This window comes from Prionailurus viverrinus, chromosome E2 (assembly GCF_022837055.1).
Source record: "Prionailurus viverrinus isolate Anna chromosome E2, UM_Priviv_1.0, whole genome shotgun sequence".
Lineage (NCBI taxonomy): Eukaryota > Metazoa > Chordata > Mammalia > Carnivora > Felidae > Prionailurus > Prionailurus viverrinus.
Genome location: NC_062575.1, coordinates 17,831,512 through 17,851,654, shown reverse-complemented (window position 1 = coordinate 17,851,654; position 20,143 = coordinate 17,831,512). Strand labels below are relative to the sequence as shown.

Genomic DNA, 20,143 nt, shown 5'->3' with positions numbered 1-20,143 from the left:
CCCTTTATGCAGATCCAGCATCCCTCACCACCTACACCAGGGAGCTCAGGGAAGCAAGCACCTTCCATTCTTGTGAGTAGCACCAGCAAGATTCTAGCTATAGTTCATACATAGCTAAAACAACAAGCAGACCAGAATAAGTGTCAGAAAACTAAATGGTTATTGGCCATAGAAAGACTTTGTGCCTGTGGCTATAGAAAGATTTGTATCTTTGGGTGGACATTAGACAAATTATCCTTTTCTTGTTTGTCTATACCAATAGACCTGCCTATCAGTAGTCTCCTTAGAGGAGTTAAAGACTCTTGCTCAACTTATTCCACTCATTCTCACTTTCCAAAAGGGGGGGAAAAACTCTGATAATAAGAATTATTCTCCCGAGGTTCCTGGGTGGCTCAGTTGGTTAAGCATCCAACTCTTTATTTTGACTCAGGTCATGATATCAGGGTTGTGAGATCAAGCCCTGAGTCAGGCTCCACGCTCAGCACAGAGCCTGCTTGGGATTCTCTCTCTCTCTCTCTCTCTCTCTCTCTGTCCCCCCCCCACTCCCTCACTCTCTTCCCTCCCTCACTTGTATATATGTGTGTGTGTGTGTGTGTCTCAAAATAACATTTTTTAAAAAAGAATTACTCTCTAAATAAATTTGGGCAAAAATCATGTACAGATCGATTTAACTGTAGGTGATGCATTTACTTGTCAGTGAATTTTTATATAGTTTCTAAATGAATTGTAATATAAATTTGTCTTTAGATGTTAAACTTTTTAGGCCAGAAATATTATAATGAAAATATGCAACATTACACTGTATCATTAACCAAACAGTCCACAACAAACTAAACTATGACAAAAGTAAAGTAAGATTATTCATTGCTTCATTAATTCAGCAAATGTTTATTAGTTACCTACTATGTACCACGCAACAACAACAAAATCTGCCTTCATGACACTCATATTCTACTAGAACTAAAAAGCAGATATAGCAGTTGAAGGGGCGTCTGGGTGACTCATTCGGTTAAGCGTCCGACTTCAGCTCAGGTCATGATCTCTTGGTTCGCAGGTTTGAGCCCCGCATCAGGCTCTTTGCTGTCAACATGGAGCCTGCTTCAGATCCTCATAACCCTCTTTCTCTGCCCCTTCCTCACTCTCTTTCTCTCTCTCTCAAAAGTAAATAAACATCAAAAAAAAAAAAAAAAAGGATAGTTGAACATTATAGGATCAACTTAGGACATTCAGTGGTCTTTCAAACTGTCCTTTGAGATGGGCCTAGAATACTTTTTTTTTTTTTTTAATTTTTTTTAACCTTTATTTTTGAGACAGAGAGAGACAGAGCATGAATGGGGGAGGGTCAGAGAGAGGGAGACACAGAATCTGAAACAGGCTCCAGGCTCTGAGCTATCAACACAGAGCCCGACGCGGGTCTCAAACTCACGGACTGTGAGATCACGACTTGAGCCGGAGTCCAACGCTTAACCGACTGAGCCACCCAGGCGCCCCGAGATGGGCCTAGAATACTTTTAAATGCCTGCCTTGTGCATGATCTTTAGTTTTGTCTCAGTCAAAATTGGATTATGAATTGAATTGTATTGGTATTGTTAGAATCTAGGTGAAAATAGGCCTGAGAATTCATGAGTAAATGATCCATTTCTCAGAGTAATAAAACGTAGAATATCAAAAATTAAACGAGCACTTTCCCCTCCCTCAATATAATCTATTTCCACAGGAGTTGTTTGTTTCTAGCCAATTAACTGTGAGACCAGCTGAAGTAAGACAAGAAAATTTCAGATATTTGTAAATCAAAATATTTACAAAGATAGCCATCCTGGTCATATACCATATGCCACTTTAAAATCCTCTTTGTAGCTGGTATTTATTCTCAGTATCAAACTAAGGAGTTTAACAGCTATGCCTTCTGGGGAATTTGTATGTGTCTCCACAGGGTTTCAAAGTAGTGGTAAACACTTAGATTCAGAATTTGGCTAGATGTTCAGTTCAGAGGACTATCATTTGTGGTATCAGTAGGCTCCACTAAATGCCAGTAGTGCAGACTTGAGATAAAAAAAGAAAGAAAAGGAATCAAGGAGGAAAAGTAGTTATGCCAAAATGGTAAAACCTACCTTATCTGCTATATATTATGTCTCCGTAGTGTAAATCTGTAACTATTCCTGCAGAATGAAGGAGAGGGAAGTAGAAAATACTTGCTGGTTTTGCTTTGGAGATTTAATTGGTAAACCTACAATAATTCTTAAATTTCTGAAAAGAAAAAAAAATTAAGTCCTGTCTAAAAGAACTTAGCAAATACACGTTTTCTAAGACATTAATATAGAAAAGCAAAGTCTGTCTGGTTACTTGGTGGTATATGATAATGAGACCCTTGAGTTTTGTTGAGAGAAATGTTCCAACAATCCTATGGCCCTTACGAAGTTTTGATTTTATGCTGCTGGGTAGCCATATGCTAAGAGGAGAGTTGTGATTGAGTAGCTTTTACCTGGAGATTTCTAAGCTGTATCCTACAACTTACTGTGGCTGTGTTGATTAGTGCAATTCATAGTACCTCGAAAGGGCCCTGAGGCATATAGCTCGATAACTGAACTGCTTAAGCTTGTTGTTATCTAACCTGGCTCATATCAGGAGGCCTCAAGCCACTACTGCTTCAAAAAAGGGAGGACACATTTTGATACACCAGTTTTATATTTCATGCTACCAGCATAGCATCAAAAAACAGACATTTAGGGGCGCCCAGGTGGTTCAGTCACTTGAGCTTCCGACTCTTGATTTCAGCTCAGGTCATGATCACAGGGTTTTGGGATCAAGCCCTGTGATGGGTGCTGAGTGTGAAGCCTGTTTAAAATTCATTCTCTCCGGGTGCCTGGGTGGCTCAGTCAGTTGAGTGTCTGACTTTGGCTCAGATCATGATCTCACAGTTCGGGAGTTTGAGCCCTGCATCGAGCTCTGGGCTGACAGCTCGGAGCCTGGAGCCTGCTTCATATTATGTGTCTCCTTCTCTCTCTGCCCCTCCCCGCTCACGCTCTGTCTCTCTCTCAGAAATAAACATTAAAAAAAAAATTTTTTTTTAAAGATTCATTTCTCTCTCTCTCTCTCTCTCTCTCTCTCTCTCTCTCTCTCTCTCTTTCTCTCTCCATCTCTCTCCTCCCCACCCCGTTCCCCTCTCCCCTGCTCACACACTTTCTCTCTCTCCCTTAAAAAAAAAAAAAGACATTTAAATCATGACTAAGTCAACATATTATAGAATGAAATAGTTGATGATTTTAAACCTTCTTTCTTTCTTTTTTTTTGTGTGTGTACAGCAATGAAAACTACTGGTTGTAACTTAGATAAGGTAAATATTCTTCCCAGTGCTCTGATCACTCCACTCATATCAAGCAGTATGATTAAGAGTGAAGATGTTACTCCAATGGAAGTAACAGAAAAAAGATCTTCCCCTATTTTTAAGGTAAGCTGCATTGATAAGTGCTCTACATCTTAATCTGTTATAAAAAATTGCTATATTTTTAATAGTTTGATTACCTTTCCCCATGTTTATGCTTTTTACTTTTCCTGTTTCTTTCACATGTGTTTCTCTTTGGTTGCAGTTAATGAGTTTTGCTTTTCAGAGTGAATAGTTTTACCAACCAATAAAATAGTCTGCAAAGTGACTTCTAATACATATTTTGGTAAGGAAGGAATTAATGTTAGCTGTACCTGTGGGATGTAAGGCATTGATGACAGTATAGGTTTAGTATTTTCAGAATTGGAGATGTTTTTTATTTCCTTTTTTTCCCCCAGTCTTTTTCTATAACTCTCTTTCCTTTTCTCACTTATAACTTTCCCCCCTATAATTCTACCAATGATCCACAAAATGGAGATACTTTAAAATTTACTATTAATGTGTTCTTCCTGTCCTAAGCATATCAATAACTGATTATTCTAGTTTTTTGTTTGGCTGTCTTCACTTACAACATTTGTTAAAAAGAGGGGCACCTGAGTGGCTCAGTTGGTTGAGCACCCCTCTTGATTTCGTTTCAGGTCATGATCTCATAGTTCATGGGTTCGAGTCATGCATCAGGCTCTGCACTGACAGCGGGATTCTCTCTCTGGCCCTCCTCTGCTCATGTACTCACTCTCTCTCAAAATAAATAAACTTAAGAAAAAAAGATATCCTGATGACAGTCAGATGTCATGGTATCCCTGAGAATCAATCTTGCACCTGTTTTCCAACAGAATAATGTAGAGTAGAAATTGGTCCTGCATATATGTGTGTTTGTAGAATAATAATTTTTGAAGTGTCATATGAGCTAATTTAATGTTTATATACACATATTATTTGGGGATTTTTATTTTTTAGACTACAAAGACAGTTGGATCAACTCAACAAACATTAGAAAATATCTCTAACATAGCAGGAAATGGGTCTTTTTCATCATCATCATCTTCCCACTTACCTTCTGAAAATGAAAAGCAGCAGCAGATTCAGCCCAAGACCTACAACCCAGACACCCTGACAACTATCCAGACACAAGACATTTCACAGCCTGGTACCTTTCCAGCAGTTTCTGCTTCCAGTCAGCTGCCCAACAGTGATGCACTACTGCAGCCGGCTACACCATTTCAGACAAGAGACACTCAGTCCAGAGAAGTATTACAATCTGATGGCACAGTGGTTAATTTGTCACACCTGACTGAGTCATCCCAGCAACAGCAGCAGTCACCACTACAAGAACAAGCACAGACTTTACAGCAGCAGATGTCATCAAATATTTTCCCATCCCCAAACAGCGTGAGTCAGCTACAGAATACGATTCAGCATTTGCAAGCCGGAAGTTTTACGGGCAGTACTGCTAGTGGCAGCAGTGGAAATGTTGACTTGGTCCAGCAAGTTTTAGAGGCACAACAACAGTTATCTTCAGTTTTGTTTTCTGCTCCAGATGGTAATGAGAATGTTCAAGAACAGCTTAGCGCAGACATTTTTCAACAAGTCAGTCAAATTCAAAACAGCGTAAGCCCTGGAATGTTCTCCTCAACAGAGCCAACAGTCCATACTAGACCAGATAATTTAATAGCTGGAAGAGCCGAAAGTGTTCACCCACAGAGCGAAAACACATTATCCAATCAGCAACAGCAACAACAGCAGCAGCAAGTGATGGAATCATCGGCTGCAATGGTGATGGAGATGCAACAGAGTATCTGTCAGGCAGCTGCCCAGATTCAGTCGGAGTTATTTCCTTCACCGGCTTCAGCAAATGGAAACCTTCAGCAATCTCCAGTTTACCAGCAGACCTCTCACATGATGAGCGCATTATCTACCAACGAAGACATGCAAATGCAGTGCGAATTGTTCTCTTCTCCCCCTGCAGTTTCTGGAAATGAAACTACTACAACCACCACGCAGCAGGTTGCCACCCCTGGCACTACCATGTTTCAGACATCAAGTTCAGGAGATGGAGAAGAGACTGGAGCACAAGCCAAGCAGATTCAGAACAGTGTCTTTCAGACCATGGTCCAAATGCAACATAGTGGGGACAGTCAACCTCAAGTAAACCTTTTCTCATCTACGAAAAGTATGATGGGTGTTCAGAATAATGGTACTCAGCAACAAGGTAATGGTTTATTCCAACAAAGTAATGAGATGATGTCCCTCCAATCTGGGAATTTTTTGCAGCAGTCTTCTCATTCACAGGCTCCACTTTTTCATCCCCAAAATCCTATTGCTGATGCTCAGAACCTTTCCCAGGAAACTCAAGGTTCTATTTTTCATAGCCCAAGTCCTATTGTTCACAGTCAGACTTCTACAGCGTCCTCGGAACAAATGCAGCCTCCGATGTTTCACTCGCAAAGTACCATGGCTGTGCTACAGGGCTCTTCTGTTCCTCAAGACCAGCAGTCAGCCAACATATTTCTTTCCCAGAGTCCAATGAATAATCTTCAAAGTAACACCGTAGCCCAAGAAGAACAGATTTCATTTTTTGCAGCTCAGAACTCAATTTCTCCACTTCAGTCCACATCTAACACTGAGCAGCAAGCTGCTTTTCAACAGCAGGCTCCAATATCACACATCCAGACCCCTATGCTTTCCCAGGAACAGGCCCAACCCTCCCAGCAAGGTATATTTCAGCCTCAGGTGTCCCTGGGCTCCCTTCCTCCAAATCCAATGCCTCAAAACCAACAAGGAACAATTTTCCAGTCACAGCACTCAATGGTTGCTATCCAGAGTAACTCTCCATCCCAGGAACAGCAGCAGCAGCAACAGCAGCAGCAGCAGCAGCAGCAGCAACAACAACAGCAGAGCATTTTATTCAGCAATCAGAACACCATGGCTACAATGGCATCTCAGAAGCAGCCACCGCCAAACATGATATTCAACCCAAGTCCAAACGCGCTGGCTAACCAGGAGCAACAGAATCAGTCCATCTTTCACCAACAAAATAATATGGCCCCCATGAACCAAGAGCAGCAGCCCATGCAATTTCAGAACCAGCCTACAGTTTCCTCTCTTCAGAACCCAGGTCCTACCCAGTCTGAGTCGCCACAGACTTCCTTGTTCCATAGCTCTCCTCAGATTCAGTTAGTCCAAGGGTCACCCAGTTCTCAAGAGCAGCAAGTAACACTGTTCCTCTCTCCAGCATCCATGTCTGCTTTGCAGACCAGTATGAACCAACAAGACATGCAGCAGTCTCCTCTTTATTCCCCTCAGAACAACATGCCTGGAATCCAAGGAGCCACATCTTCACCTCAACCACAGGCTACTTTATTTCACAACACTACTGGAGGTACAATGAACCAACTACAGAATTCTCCTGGCTCATCTCAACAGACTTCAGGAATGTTCTTATTTGGCATTCAAAATAGTAAGAAACTCTAATTTTATTTCTTAAATGTTAGTGGCTGAGATGGTCAAATTCTTACTCTTATTAAAAGGAAGCAAAACACAGTGGTTTTAAGAACACAGATTGTAGTTAGAACTGAGTTCAATCCCAGCCATACCACTTACATACTGTGAGATCTTAGAGAAGTTATTTGACCTGCAGAAGCTTCAATTTCCACATCTAAATGGTGGTAATAGTTATATACTTGAAAAGGATATTGGGAGGACTAAATGTGGTAATGAATATAAATGAATGTGTTTACCATTTTAAGCTGTAAACTTAAAAGGAAAATGAAGTAAGAATGACAGAAAATATCTCTGCCAATTAAAGTAAGTAGTTTCCAAGGATGTTAATGTTTACATACCAAGGAAAGCATGTAGGACTTACTTATGATGCTAACTAAGCAAAGTTGTATTTTTCTACTGCTTTGAGTAAACCTGGGATGAATTCCAGTACTGTTCAGTAAAAACCGTTTTGGAGGGCTATCAGTTGCCTCACTTCTAGTTCTATATTGAGTAAACACAATAGTGAATTTCCCCCAACAACTAATAAATATCTTCTTATGAACCTTAACAGAAAGTAACTAATCAAGTAGCTTCTCTATTTTAAATATTTCTGCAGACTGTAGTCAGCTTTTAACTTCTGGACCAGCTACATTGCCAGATCAGTTGATGGCCATAAGTCAGCCAGGCCAACCACAGAATGAGGGCCAGCCACCTGTGACAACACTTCTTTCTCAGCAAATGCCAGAGAGTTCTTCACTAACGTCCTCTATAAACACCAACCAGAACATTGAAAAGATTGATTTGCTTGTTTCATTGCAAAACCAAGGGAACAACTTGACTGGCACCTTTTAACTGGATAAGTAAGTATTGCATTTTGGTTTCTTTTTTATTGAAAAGCATCAATAAATTTTATTATTCTTATCAGATTTAGGTTTAAGTAATAACACTTTTTAGACCCTACTCTTTTGAAATACGGCTTTCTCACAAGATGGTATTTTTAGGGACACTTGGGTGGTCCATCTCTTGATTTTAGTTCGGGTCATGATCTCATGGGCTTGTGAGATCGAGCCCCACATCAGGCTCTGTGCTGACAGAGTGGGACCTGCTTGAGATTCCCTCCTCTCTCTCTCTCTCTGCTTCTCTCTCTCTCTCTCTCTCTCTCAAAATAAAATGTAAGATGATACTTTTTAAATCTGAATAAATTATTCTGGATGATAGCTTGTGGTCATAGTATTGATGCTAGGCAATCCTTTTGGTTCTAAGTTTCTTCACCACGGAATGACAGAACACCTGATCAATGTACTATTGATTGGATATAATTAAGTCTTATTTCTCCCTTCCTCAAGAAATAAATACTGAGTCAGGAAAGTGTGTGGAAGTATAAATATGATGCAGTATCATTTATAGTATTGTAATATACTTTGGAATCTTTCAGGGTAACAGGAAATTTATAATTTTGTTCCCTCCTTAGTGAGTTATATTCAACTTCTTCTTCTTTTTTAGAAATTCCATGAAGAAAATTCTGATTCCAAGATGTCCTGAGATCATGTGATTCCATGAGGATTTTTGAACTGTTACTTTAAAAACAAAACAAAGTATGAAAAACTGTGATTGAGTAAATGGATAGATTTTACTCTTACTGCAAAGAAGCACACCTGTGCTGCCTGTTGCAGTGATTAGCCACCGTTGTTAACATCTTAATATTTTATATTCCTAATAACAGTGATGACTGAGAATCTATTTGAGTTTCCAGCTGACAGAATTAATTGTTGCTATTTTCCTAGGCGCTATTTCTTTGAAAGTATAGTTCAAATTCAAAAGCTGGACTGCTCAGTTATTATTGCTATTAGAAAATAGTTCATATTGTCATGTTTACTTTTGTTCTTCATTCATATTTTCTTACCTGCATTGTTTTAGTCAAGTAATGGCTTTTGAAAAAGGAAAGTTCAAATAGTAACTAAAAGTAAGGCTGTGGTTTTCCAATATAAAAAGCACAGCTATTGGCCAAAATGAAGGAATCTTTTTTCAGTTTTATGGAGAAACTGAAGGGGTAACATTCTGACAAGTTAACTGTAGTAAGAGCTCTACACAGATAAGAGGCCTCTTTATTACAAAGGCAGACAACACACAATCTAGGAACAGCTGAAATGCTACTGATTTTATTTTCCAGAGAGTTGTTCATTCTCTGTGTTTCTATTAAGGGTTTTAGCCATACCTGAGTAGAGAAGAATAATTATCTTGCTCTATCAAAAAAATGAAGGGGTTAATACATGGTAAATTGTGTTCTGATATCCTCCTATAGCAGTTAAAACTGACAGAGCAACTTCAGTCTGTTTTCTTCTTATCCCCTTCTTGGACCGGTGTTCCCTTTTTATGTTCATTTTTATTATTCTCCCCCTCTTCTTCACTTTATTTTAGACAATTAGTAATATACTACGAGCTTTGTGACCCTGTAGCAACTTAAAGGGAAAGGCCGCTTTGGTCTGGGGTAACCCAGCAACTCCTGCAGCACAGGCAGGGTGGGGGGCCACTCTTTTAGGAGTGAGGGGAGCTGGTTCCTGAGAAACAAGAAACAATGCATTTTTTTCCCCATGAACGGTGCTGTCCTGAAGTCTTCAAATTTTTCCCTCTAATAGGAAACAGTGTACATTTTAATTAAAAAAAAAAAAAGCAAACTAAAATTTCTTGAAACATCACTTCTCCCTAAACTGCAGTGAGTGTAATTCACTTGTCACCTCAGTGCTTTACAGTTTGAAGTGGTCACTTATCTGATGGTTCCCACAAGCCTTAGGCTTTACAGGGTCATATCATTGACGTAAAATGAAGAATTAACTTGTGTTACGTCTCTAGAGAGCAAAATTACACACTCCAGAATTTGCAGTTGCAGTTGTAGCATTAGTTACACAGTTTTGGGTGTTCTTGCCACCCACGGGATGCCTGCTTCTCACGACAACCTGTCGTTTGGGCACGTGCTTACGTCTCGTTTTCCTTTTGGCATGTAGAAAGCTGTTTATACAGTTTAAGGCCAAATTGTGTGTGGCTTCTATATGTAGATAAGATGTTTTGGTATTCATGTCTGTTTCATTTATTTTTATTAAGTGTACAAAAAAAATAGCCTGTTAATTATTTGTTGAAGGCTACTTTTCTGTTGTGTTTTTTTTTTTTTAATTTGTTTTCTATCCTATACATTTAGTTGAACTTTGTGGAATTGTGGTGTTGGTTTTGTTTATATAGCCAGATTTTTTTCCCCCTTTTTGTGGTCCTCCTTAGTTCTTTGAATGTGCTCTTCTCCTAATTTGTTTTTTCTCTTTGTTCTTATATATTCTTCCCTCCACCCTGACCCTTTCTTTCTTTCTCTCTCTGATTGAGAGGCATTGAATTACGTTTTCAGTAGTACAGGCTTCTTGCCGATATGAAGGGAACTTTTCAGAAAGAGACCTACTCTGGGTCATTTACTTTTGAATACAGTTTTCAATCGTTCAAGTTTTGGATGGTTTATATCTAATGTGTGTTTCATTTTTTTGGAAAGCTATATTTTGTATTTAGGAAATGGTATACTATTTTGCTATTTGTACTGAGTGAGTACATTGGCATAAATATAGAAATTTATATATATACATATATATAAACTATTCTTTTTTTGCCACACATTTTTGTGGTAAATTTGTGAGTTTGTCTGATGTTCTACCACAACGTGGCGTCTGATAACAGTGAGGGGGGGGTTTGTTATGTCTTTATTGAGTATTTAAGTATCTTTTGAAACAAATGACCTGTTCATCTGTGGCCATTCCATCAGGCAGTTCCTTGATGTTATTAGTGGGCTAAAGGCAGCTTACTGTGTGTTTGCTGGATCTTTCACTCAGCAAAATGTTAGAGTAAGGAAACCCATCAGGCAATTGTGTCAGATGGTGTTTCATGAGAATGAGCCATTCAGTCTTTGCTCACTATATATTTAATATTTTATTGTTGTTATTGTTATTATTAATTGGCTTTCTGTATTCTATGCCTTTTATTTATAATAACACTAAAAAAAACCACAAACCATGTTTGTAATTTTAATAACGTTTTCCCCATCTTGTAATATCCAGAGCTACTTTATAGATTCTCTGAACCAAAAGCATTTTCCTCAATAGATCATCTCTCCCCACCGCATCAGGGAAAATTACCCAATATAGTTCAGGTTATGAGAAGGACCAGCCACACAATCCAGTGCTTCAGTTTTAACATGTAAAACTCTAACTGCAGAGGTATAAAGAGGTATAAAGAGCTTACCCAGCAGGTATAAAAATAAGAAGTAGAAATAAAATACTGTAAGTTTATTTCTGAGTTTTCTGACTTTTTTTCTAAGAGATTACACAGGAGACTCAGGAAGTCTATTTGCTCACCAAGTTTCAACTAGAATGTTTCTTAGCACTGCTCTGTGGATGAAGTGGTGGCAAGAAGACTGGCTTGTGTGCTGACTTCTGTTCTGTTGTTTCGCAAGAGGCTTATCATCGTAAAATGCTGATCGCCAATGCCAAGTTACCAGGGACCAATTTTCTGTTTTATAGTATCTAAGTTTAGAACAGAACATACACCTGAACTGTAGTGGCTTGATTGGATGGAGGCAGAAAACCCAAATTTTATTTTCATAAATTTTGTGGTTATTTATACAAGGGCTGTGCTATGCTACCACATTCTTATTCAATAATGATGGATATTTTTTTTAACATCGTTAAATGTTCCCTACCCCTAAAGGTCACTGTTAAGTACAGCATTCTGACTATTTGGTTACAAAAGACATTTGTCTTCTTACTGAAGAGTTAGCTCAGTGGTCAGTGGTTGATACGTGTGCTAATAATACAATTTCCAGATTAATGTTACAAATAATAGCGATCTATGAGAGAGACTCCATGAGCCAGCAAAGGCCTTGGAAGCAACAATTTATTAAATTTATTTATGGCAGAAGGACCTAAATAAACTCTGAACCTTTTTTTAGTCCTTTATATTGTTATATTCAGTTGCTCTTGCTTTTAGCAAATCACCTTAATGCTTGGAGCTTATCTTTCTGTGTGTGTGTGTATGTGTGTGTTATTCCTTATTGTCATTCCATGATATATCCACACCAACAGGGGAGAAGACAACTAGAAATCATATTTGCCTCAGAGCTTTATCATGTTACCTTTGTAATTAGAGCAACCAATGCAAATCAGTTTTTGCCAGACTCTCTGGAACAGGTTTTTAAAGGGCTTTATTTATTATAAAAAGCAGAATTAATGAGGGACACCCCCCCCTTTCTTCCTTTCTTTTTGTGGTAATTTTGTCTATGCTGTAGTTGAGAATTGCATTATAGTGCATTTCTTATCCATCAGAACCTCAGTTAATCTGCCTAGGAAAAATAATGTCAAAGCAAATGAAAAAAGTTCTGAGTCCCCCTAGAACTAAAGTAATAATTCTTTTTGGCCATCTAAACTGTTTTGGACACTTGTTTTAGAGGAGTGAAATCTGTTTAGACAGATCAATAATTAAAGACCAGAATTAAATGCTTTAATAATCAAAGTCTCAAATTAAACGTGACTTATGAATCCTCACTAGGAGTAATTTGAGAATTATTCATCATTCTGATGAAAATTTCTGTTCTAAGATTTATTAATTTTTTTTCTAATTAATTGAAAACTTGATGAGGTCTGTTAGCTTTAGTTTCAAAAAGTTTCAAAAAACTTTTTTGACAAAAAAGTTATGACCACAGGCTTCATCCCTAACCTGTACAGCCATGTTCTGTCTGCACACCTTATTTGGAGGGACTCCATGAAGACAAAGACTGTATAGTTCAGCAGCTCTATTAGGAAAAAAACTCAGAGCACATTCCCTACTAAGTTAGGTATATCCATATTAAAAAGAGGTTTTCTCCTCCGCTTATTTGTGTCACTAGAGCTAAATCGTGGACATAATGTTCACAATGCAGTAAATATCAGAGTAATTCCTATAGCATCATTTGTGAATTGCCTCAGTACTCTAATTAATTCTTTAATTCCCATTTATTTTCATGCCATTCTAGCCTCATTCATTAATAAAATTCTATTTTTACTCCACTATCTCTCTCAGAAAAAAATTTTTAATTAATATTTTATATCTAGACTAAATGCATATGGAAAAGTGCCTTTCTACCATAATAGTGCCCCTTTCTTGTAATTTCATTTTTCACTATTGCCAAAAACAAATAAATTATTTCAGTAGGCCCCATCTTTCAATTATTTCATTTAGCATTCTTTTCTCCATTTTTCTAACACCAGAGAAAACAGCTTCCTAAGTCTTTCCCTTTGGCATAAGAGTAACAGAGAGATACATTGCTAGAATTGTTCCTTTGGGGGAGGGTAAATAATAGATTATAGAATTAGGGGCGCCTGGGTGGCCCAGTCACTTAAGCGCCAACTGTGGCTCAGGTCACGATCTCACAGTTCATAAGATCCAAGCCCTCCATCGGGCTCTGTGCTGACAGCTCAGAGCCTGAAGCCTGCTTCGGATTCTGTGACTCCCTCTCTCTCTCTCTGTCCCTCCCCTGCTCGCACTCTGTCTCTGAAAAATGAAATAAACATTAGAGTTACAGTGTTGAGGCTTTATATAAATTATCTAAATTTGACTTCATATCGACCAACTAATGATAGGTCTTATCTGAATGCTAATGAAAATTTTATTGTCTGTGAGACTCCATGCACACAAATGTTTGTAGTTAAATTTCAGGAAGGAAGTATTTAAAACATCTTCTCTCATCTTACTTAGAAAAAAATAAATCACTGACACAAAATTTAGATAAAACCTGGTAAAGTCCATTTTTCTAACTAGACAACGCCATGGAATTCGTCGTAGTGCACTTCTTGCCTATCAGAACCTTTGTAATCTCTATGAAAAATAGTGTCAAAGAAAATGAAGAAGTTATATTGGAATCCCTCTAGAACAAAGGTAATAATTCCTTTCAACAAGATACAGTTGGATTGACTGTCCCTCTGGTTTTGTTATTTTGCCTCTGTCCTGGCTCCTGGCTGCAGTGGTGATGCTGAAAGAGAGGGCATCACAGCGGCAGCTTTGGGATAGAGCTTCTTTCCCCCCTGGGTATTTCTTTGACTTAGTGGCACTGAAAACTGCAGGCTTTTATGCAATATTCTTAATACCCTAATGATATTATGCACTTTAATCATTCCAAAGAAGTCAAGAATGCTGTATAGTGATGATTCCTTCTTAATGAATACATCTTAACTATTTGTATCCCTTTTTATTTTGGATAGTCAGCTTGGTGTAAGTGTTCTGTGAATATTTTCTAAAATGACTGTATCGTAGGACTTAAGACTTTGAAATGTAATTGACTATGTGGAGAAATGATTACACTTCAGCAAACCATTTTAGAAATATTAATGTTCAGCTTGCTAATGTATATGTTTGAGACTTAATTAAAATCAGCCCTCTTCCAGTATTTTGTGTTTTGTCTGTGAGAACATTGTAGTGTATAGTTTTTTACATATAGAGTGTAACCAGTGGTTTTCAAAATATGGTCCTCACCCCACCAGCCAGCATCAGTATCACTTGGGAACTAGGTAGAAATGCACATTCTGGAGCCCTGTCATAGACATACTGAATCAGAAACTTTGGAATGGGGCCTAGCAATCTGTGTTTTAACAAGCCCTCCAGGTAATTCTGATGTATGCTCAAGCGTGAAAACCACTGGTGTAAATGGTATACAGTAAGATCTAGAAAGGTTTTTCCCCCTACTCATACAAATAGTTATATATTGTTCTTTATGTAAATTCAGCTTAACCTGGTTATCCGTAATCATTTATTGGCAATGATAAGTTATTCTTAGTACTGTCTATAGAAATACAGTATATTTTATATACATATACACTTAGTCTAGTTATTGATAATTCAGTTAACTTAGTTTGGCATTTTCCTACCATTTACTAAAAAGTTTACATTAAATGACTGATTTAAATATATAGGTGCAATCTTCTATATTTCTTTCAATTGTTATGACATTTAAGTAGCTAAAACAATTGACGGGTGCTACAGTCTCCTGTTTATCCATAAAATGGGTACCTTGTGGGCAGTGATAACACAAGCTTTCTTTTCATTGCCTCTTACTTTACCAGCAGACCACAATTTTGGTCTGGCTAGACCAACTCTCGGAACATCATTCCTTGTATTTGTATTTGTATCTGAGATATTAAATAAGATGGCTGGCCAGGTCAACATAGCACCTTATTTAATTTCTTTTTTAAATCAATAAAACTTATTTAAAAGTAGCTTGGTTTGTATGAGAACTGATGCAGTAGAGATATAGCTATCCTTGGAACTTACGCTTCAGACACGCATTATTTACTAAAATAAATATTGGACAAGACAGTGCATTATTAATCTGGGCATTTCTCCCTTCCCAATTATATGCCTCATGGTAAATATAAACTAACAAGATAAGTAGATTTATTTGTTCATTTTAATTTTGTGTGTAATTTAGTACCTCCATAATTGCTGTAATCTTCCTTCCACTGTTTACAAATCACCAATTAATTAACTCATGGAAGAAAAAAGGACACTCAAATTAAAAATAATTGTATATTCACTTTATAAAAATCACCACTGCTGTCTTTGCTTAACACTAGCAGTGGAAGTGTAAGTGGCTTACTCTACAAACCTTGGTGCTGGCAACACTTAGGCAAACTGTGGGGAGATGCTCTAGGTACATTCCTCCTTTCGTGTTCCCTTTCCCCTCTTCCCCAGTTGATTGCATAATGTATTCCTGTGCCCAAAGAATTCTATCATGGTTCTATTTGACTCCAACTTGTAGTGTCTCTTTTAGAAGCCCCATGTTTAGCCATATTATCCCTGTTCTTTTTCTTCCCCAGAAGAAATTTGGTGTGAAATAGTTTATAGAGTTTGCTTATTATTTTACCTAATGAACCTCAGGACAACGCGCACACACATATACATACACACACACCGTCTCAGATGTTTGAGGGTGGCTTTGGAATCAAACTGATGAGTCCAATGAAGAACTGTCCTGCACTGAAGGGTTTATGACTTTAGTAGCTACAAACTGATTCCAGTGACATTGAGTTAATTTCTTTTGAGCTAATGAATGTATCTGCTCGCCTTGTTTCCTTCTAATTGATAAGCTCCAAGTAGTTGCTACTCTTTTTGGACAATTTTACTGAGTTTTATTCACTTCTTTTATTAGTCTTTTAATTTAACATATTGCACATATTTCATTAACCCATTCTCAAGTGGTTTAGCTACCATTCTGCCATTAAATTTTTTTAATTTAATTTTATTTGCTTGAGCACACTGATCAACCACTGAACTGCCTTCTTCCATTGTCCTGCAATGAAATAAGGATTACATTTTTGTGTATATGGCTTTCATAGTTGAGATTTCAGAGCACTGACACCAGATATTTTCAGTTTGTTCTCTGGGGGAATTTCATTTGCATCTATGTTTTTAGCTATCTGTGATAACTTGTTAAATATTAAAAAGATATTTTGCTTCTATTGGAACATTTGTATACTCGCAACTATATTTCTGTAAACAGCTGCAGTCAGAAATAAAACATTGAAAGTTTTCATTTTGCGGTGAGTAGCTGTCGTTTTTTCCTCAGACTTTGTGAATGAATTCATATCCGTGAATGTCAGTGTTGAGCAGCATGAGCCTATGGCTGAAATTATAAAATCATTAGGAAAAGGTATGAAATATAGTTGGATTTGGAGCAATTACTTTGCGCCTCCTGTTTTGCCAGGCAGTGTCGTAGCATCTAGTGTGGTAGCAAATCATGTAGCATAAAGGTGCTTTTGCTGAAAACCAGATCTCCCCAGCCCTCAGCCTCAGTCCCACACCCAGAGGCATTCTCTTTTTGTTCTTTCATCTGTTATCTCCACATATATCAGTTGGTGTTTACCAAAATGTATATATAACATATCACTAGCGGTATTCAAAATGTTACGTGAGTAGACATATATGTCTTTGCGTGTTAGAAAAACATATATCCACCTACTAGACTGTGGGGAAATGTAAGTGACATTAAAGACAAATATTAAATACTAATACAGATGGAACATGGATATCATGAATTTGATCTATAAATAACTGAAGCTTAAGAAGCCCTGCTTTCAACAGTATGCTTATATCTTCTTATCACATATAGACTTTGCCTGTTGATTCTGTGAAGGTGACTGAATTTTTAACATACCCAAATGTATACACATACATGAGTTGTCATTTTAGGAGGCTATATATTTCCTAACAATGCTACCATTGTTCTATATGTACTTAAAAGTTGTCTTCTGGGGGGTGCCTCAGTGGCTCAGTCTTAAGCATCCAACTCTTGATCTCAGCTTAGATCTTGATTTCACAGTCATGAGTTCAAGCCCCTCATTGGACTCCACTGGATGTGAAACCTGCTTTAAAAAAAAAAAAAATGTTGTCTTTTGGCATTTATTGACTTCAACAGCCCTGGAAAGGAGTGATAACCAAATGAAATTTATTAAGTATAAATGTCAAAAATACTTGGGTCCAAAAATGTGCCTTTGTGGGCAAAACACTGATGTGACGATGGGACTGTAAGTGGCTGCAACCTGGCTTACATAATTCAAGGTACAGTGTCCACAGCAAGGGAGGTGGTTGTCCCGCTTTTCTCCGAGCTGGTGAGAGTACTACTCTCTCATATTGTAAGGAGCAAACACATTCTCAGCAGCCATGTAATCAGGCCTTTAACAGAATTGGAACATCATTTATCCCTGCTCAGGACACAACAGGGACTCTGGAAATATAAAAGCTACAGTTTCTCAACCGCAACACTTAATGATCTTGTTCTCAAGAAAAGGTATTGATTGCTACCCCTGTGCTCTATTGCATGGCGCCATCGTCCCTGCTTCTACGGAGGCAATAGAATACAGTTTTTAAAAGCCTGGGTTCAGGGTACCTGGGTGGCTCAGTCGGTTGAGCATCTGACTCTTGATTTTGGCTCAGGTCATGATCCCAGGGTTGTGGGATCAAACCCCGCATCAGGCTCCACTCTGAGCGTGAAGCCTGCTTAAGATTCTTTCTTTCCCTCTGCCCCTCTCCCCCACTTGTGCTCTCTCTCTCTCACTCTCTCTCTAAAATAAAAATAAATAAAAGCATAAGCTCTTGAGTTTGCCCACCTGAGTGGAGTTCTGGTTCCTACACATGCCATTTAACCTCTCCATTTCTCAATCTCCTTATTTATAAAGTAGAAACAAAAGCAAAACCTCTTAGGGCTATTGCAAAAACTAAGTAAATTAAGTCATGTAAAATTGCTTAGTTCCTGGTACACAGTAAGTACCCTGTTTTAGTATTTCTAGTCCTGACACTACTTAGCTCTTCTGTCCCTTGTGTACTAGATCCCATAAGCTTTGGCTTTTTCAAAGACCTGTTCCTTTAATTGTCCTCTTTCTCCAGGATCAAAACCTTTCCTCTCTGAGTCCTTCCTACTGGCATGTAAATGTGCTATAATGTCCCTTATCTCTTAAAAAAATCAAATAACTGACCACCCCCCCTCCCCTGACCCTACACACACACACACACACACACACACAGTTTCCACTTCCTCTTCTTCCATTCTCTCTTGAACCCATTCCAATCAGGCTTTCATCAAACCAGTCTCCTGAAATATCTCTTGTCAAAGTCACCAGTGGCCGCCATATGGCTATATGCAAAGGTCAATTCTCAGATCTAGCTTCCTTGGCTTAGTATTGGACACACTTGATCACTCCGTATTTGAAACACTCTCTTCACTTAGCTTTCAGGACCCCACCCTCAGCTCTCCTGCTCCACTGGCCACTTATTTTTCATTCTCATCTTCCTGACCTAACACTGGAGAGAACTAGAAGTCAATTACCAGATCTCTATGGTAATTCATATCCCAGGTAATGTCATCTGTGACATTGCTTTATATAATATCTGTATGTTGAAGATTTCCAGATGTGTACCTCCTACCATAATGTCTCCCCTAACACCAGGTCTTTTTAAAAAATTTATTTCAGAGAGAGAGAATCTCAAGCAGGCTCCGTGCGCAGCACAGAGCCCAACACGGGGCTCAAGCCCATGATCCTGGGACCATGACCTGAGCTAAAATCAAGAGTCAGCCGCTCAAATAAGCCACCCAGACACCCTTCTATCGCAGTCTTAATAGACATCCCTCTCAAACATAAAATGTCTGAAATCAGATTTTGATTCCACCCTTCCTGATCCCAGCTTCTTCCCCGAATATGCTTTCCAGATTCTTGCTCACCTTAGCAAATGGGATGTAGCCAACCTTGTAAATACATTCACTTCTTGAGACACGTGACTCAGTCGGTAGAGCATGCAACTCTTGATCATGGGGTTGTGAGTTCGAGCCCTATGTTGGGTTTGGAGACTACCTAAAATCTCTTTTAAAAATGAATAAATACATGCACTTCTCCACACCTCTATTGCTGTCACCCTGGTCCAAAGCATTTATTGACTAGCTTGTCACATTGTGCCACAATTCTCCATGCTTCCATCATTGCCTTACGCTTGGCTCCTCACCTACCAGCCAAACAGGAGTCAGATTATGCTATACCTCAGCCCAAAACTCTTCATGACTTCCTATCTTTATATTCTTACAGCACTTACGAGGCTCCGTCTCCAGTCCCAGCTGTGTCTCTGGCCTAGCCCTCTCTCCCCTGCTCTGCTGTAGCCACTAAAGTCCTCTCTTTTCCTGTTATGCGTGTTCCTGCCTCAGGGATTTGCACTCTGACGTCACTCCTGCCCGGAGTGCCTCCCTTCAGGCATCTATCTCTCGCTTTATCAGGTCTTTGCTCAAATGTAGCCTTACTGGGGAGGTCTTTCTTGATCGGCCAGTGTAAAACAAAACTCCCCATATCCTGTCTCTCTCTCTTCCCAGCATTTGTCACCACCCGACATGACTATTCTGTCATTCTTCCCTTGAATGCAAACTCCATGAGGTGCTTGGTTTTGTTCATTGCTCTGTTCCCCATGCCTAGAAGAGTACCTGGGCCATTGGGTAAATCAACAAATCAGGCAAATCACAATAAATACTGCCCTTTGGCATTTGTTTACTGAATTCTAGGTTTTTCTTGGTTTCTGTAACATTCTTTTCTGGGTCTCTTTAAATATCCCTTCGGTTCCCTGAGATGATATCAATATGTTGTTCCATTACCGTTCAGTATGAAGCAGCCCTGTTGGGAGAGCTCTCGTTCGAGGCTCCCGGCCTTTATTATTGCAGGCTCTGATCCCATCTTCCCGAGTCATCGATTC

General features: G+C 38.7%; 1 protein-coding gene across 6 annotated transcripts in view; it reads left to right on the top strand.

Annotated features, from left to right (window-relative positions):
- NFAT5 (nuclear factor of activated T cells 5) overlaps positions 1-13,124 on the top strand; it is a 115,156-nt gene extending 102,032 nt beyond the window's left edge. For 5 of the 6 annotated variants that reach the window (XM_047834556.1, XM_047834555.1, XM_047834554.1 and 2 more), the window contains 4 exons: positions 3,303-3,448; positions 4,340-6,839; positions 7,479-7,722; positions 8,366-13,124. In XM_047834556.1, coding sequence (XP_047690512.1) covers positions 3,303-3,448; positions 4,340-6,839; positions 7,479-7,714 — 2,882 coding nt within the window. In that variant the 3' untranslated portion in view covers positions 7,715-7,722; positions 8,366-13,124. Of the gene's footprint in view, positions 1-3,302; positions 3,449-4,339; positions 6,840-7,452; positions 7,723-8,365 lie in introns of those variants that run through there. The other variant, XM_047834557.1, reaches the window with a different exon arrangement.
- The last annotated feature ends 7,019 nt before the right edge of the window (positions 13,125-20,143 follow it).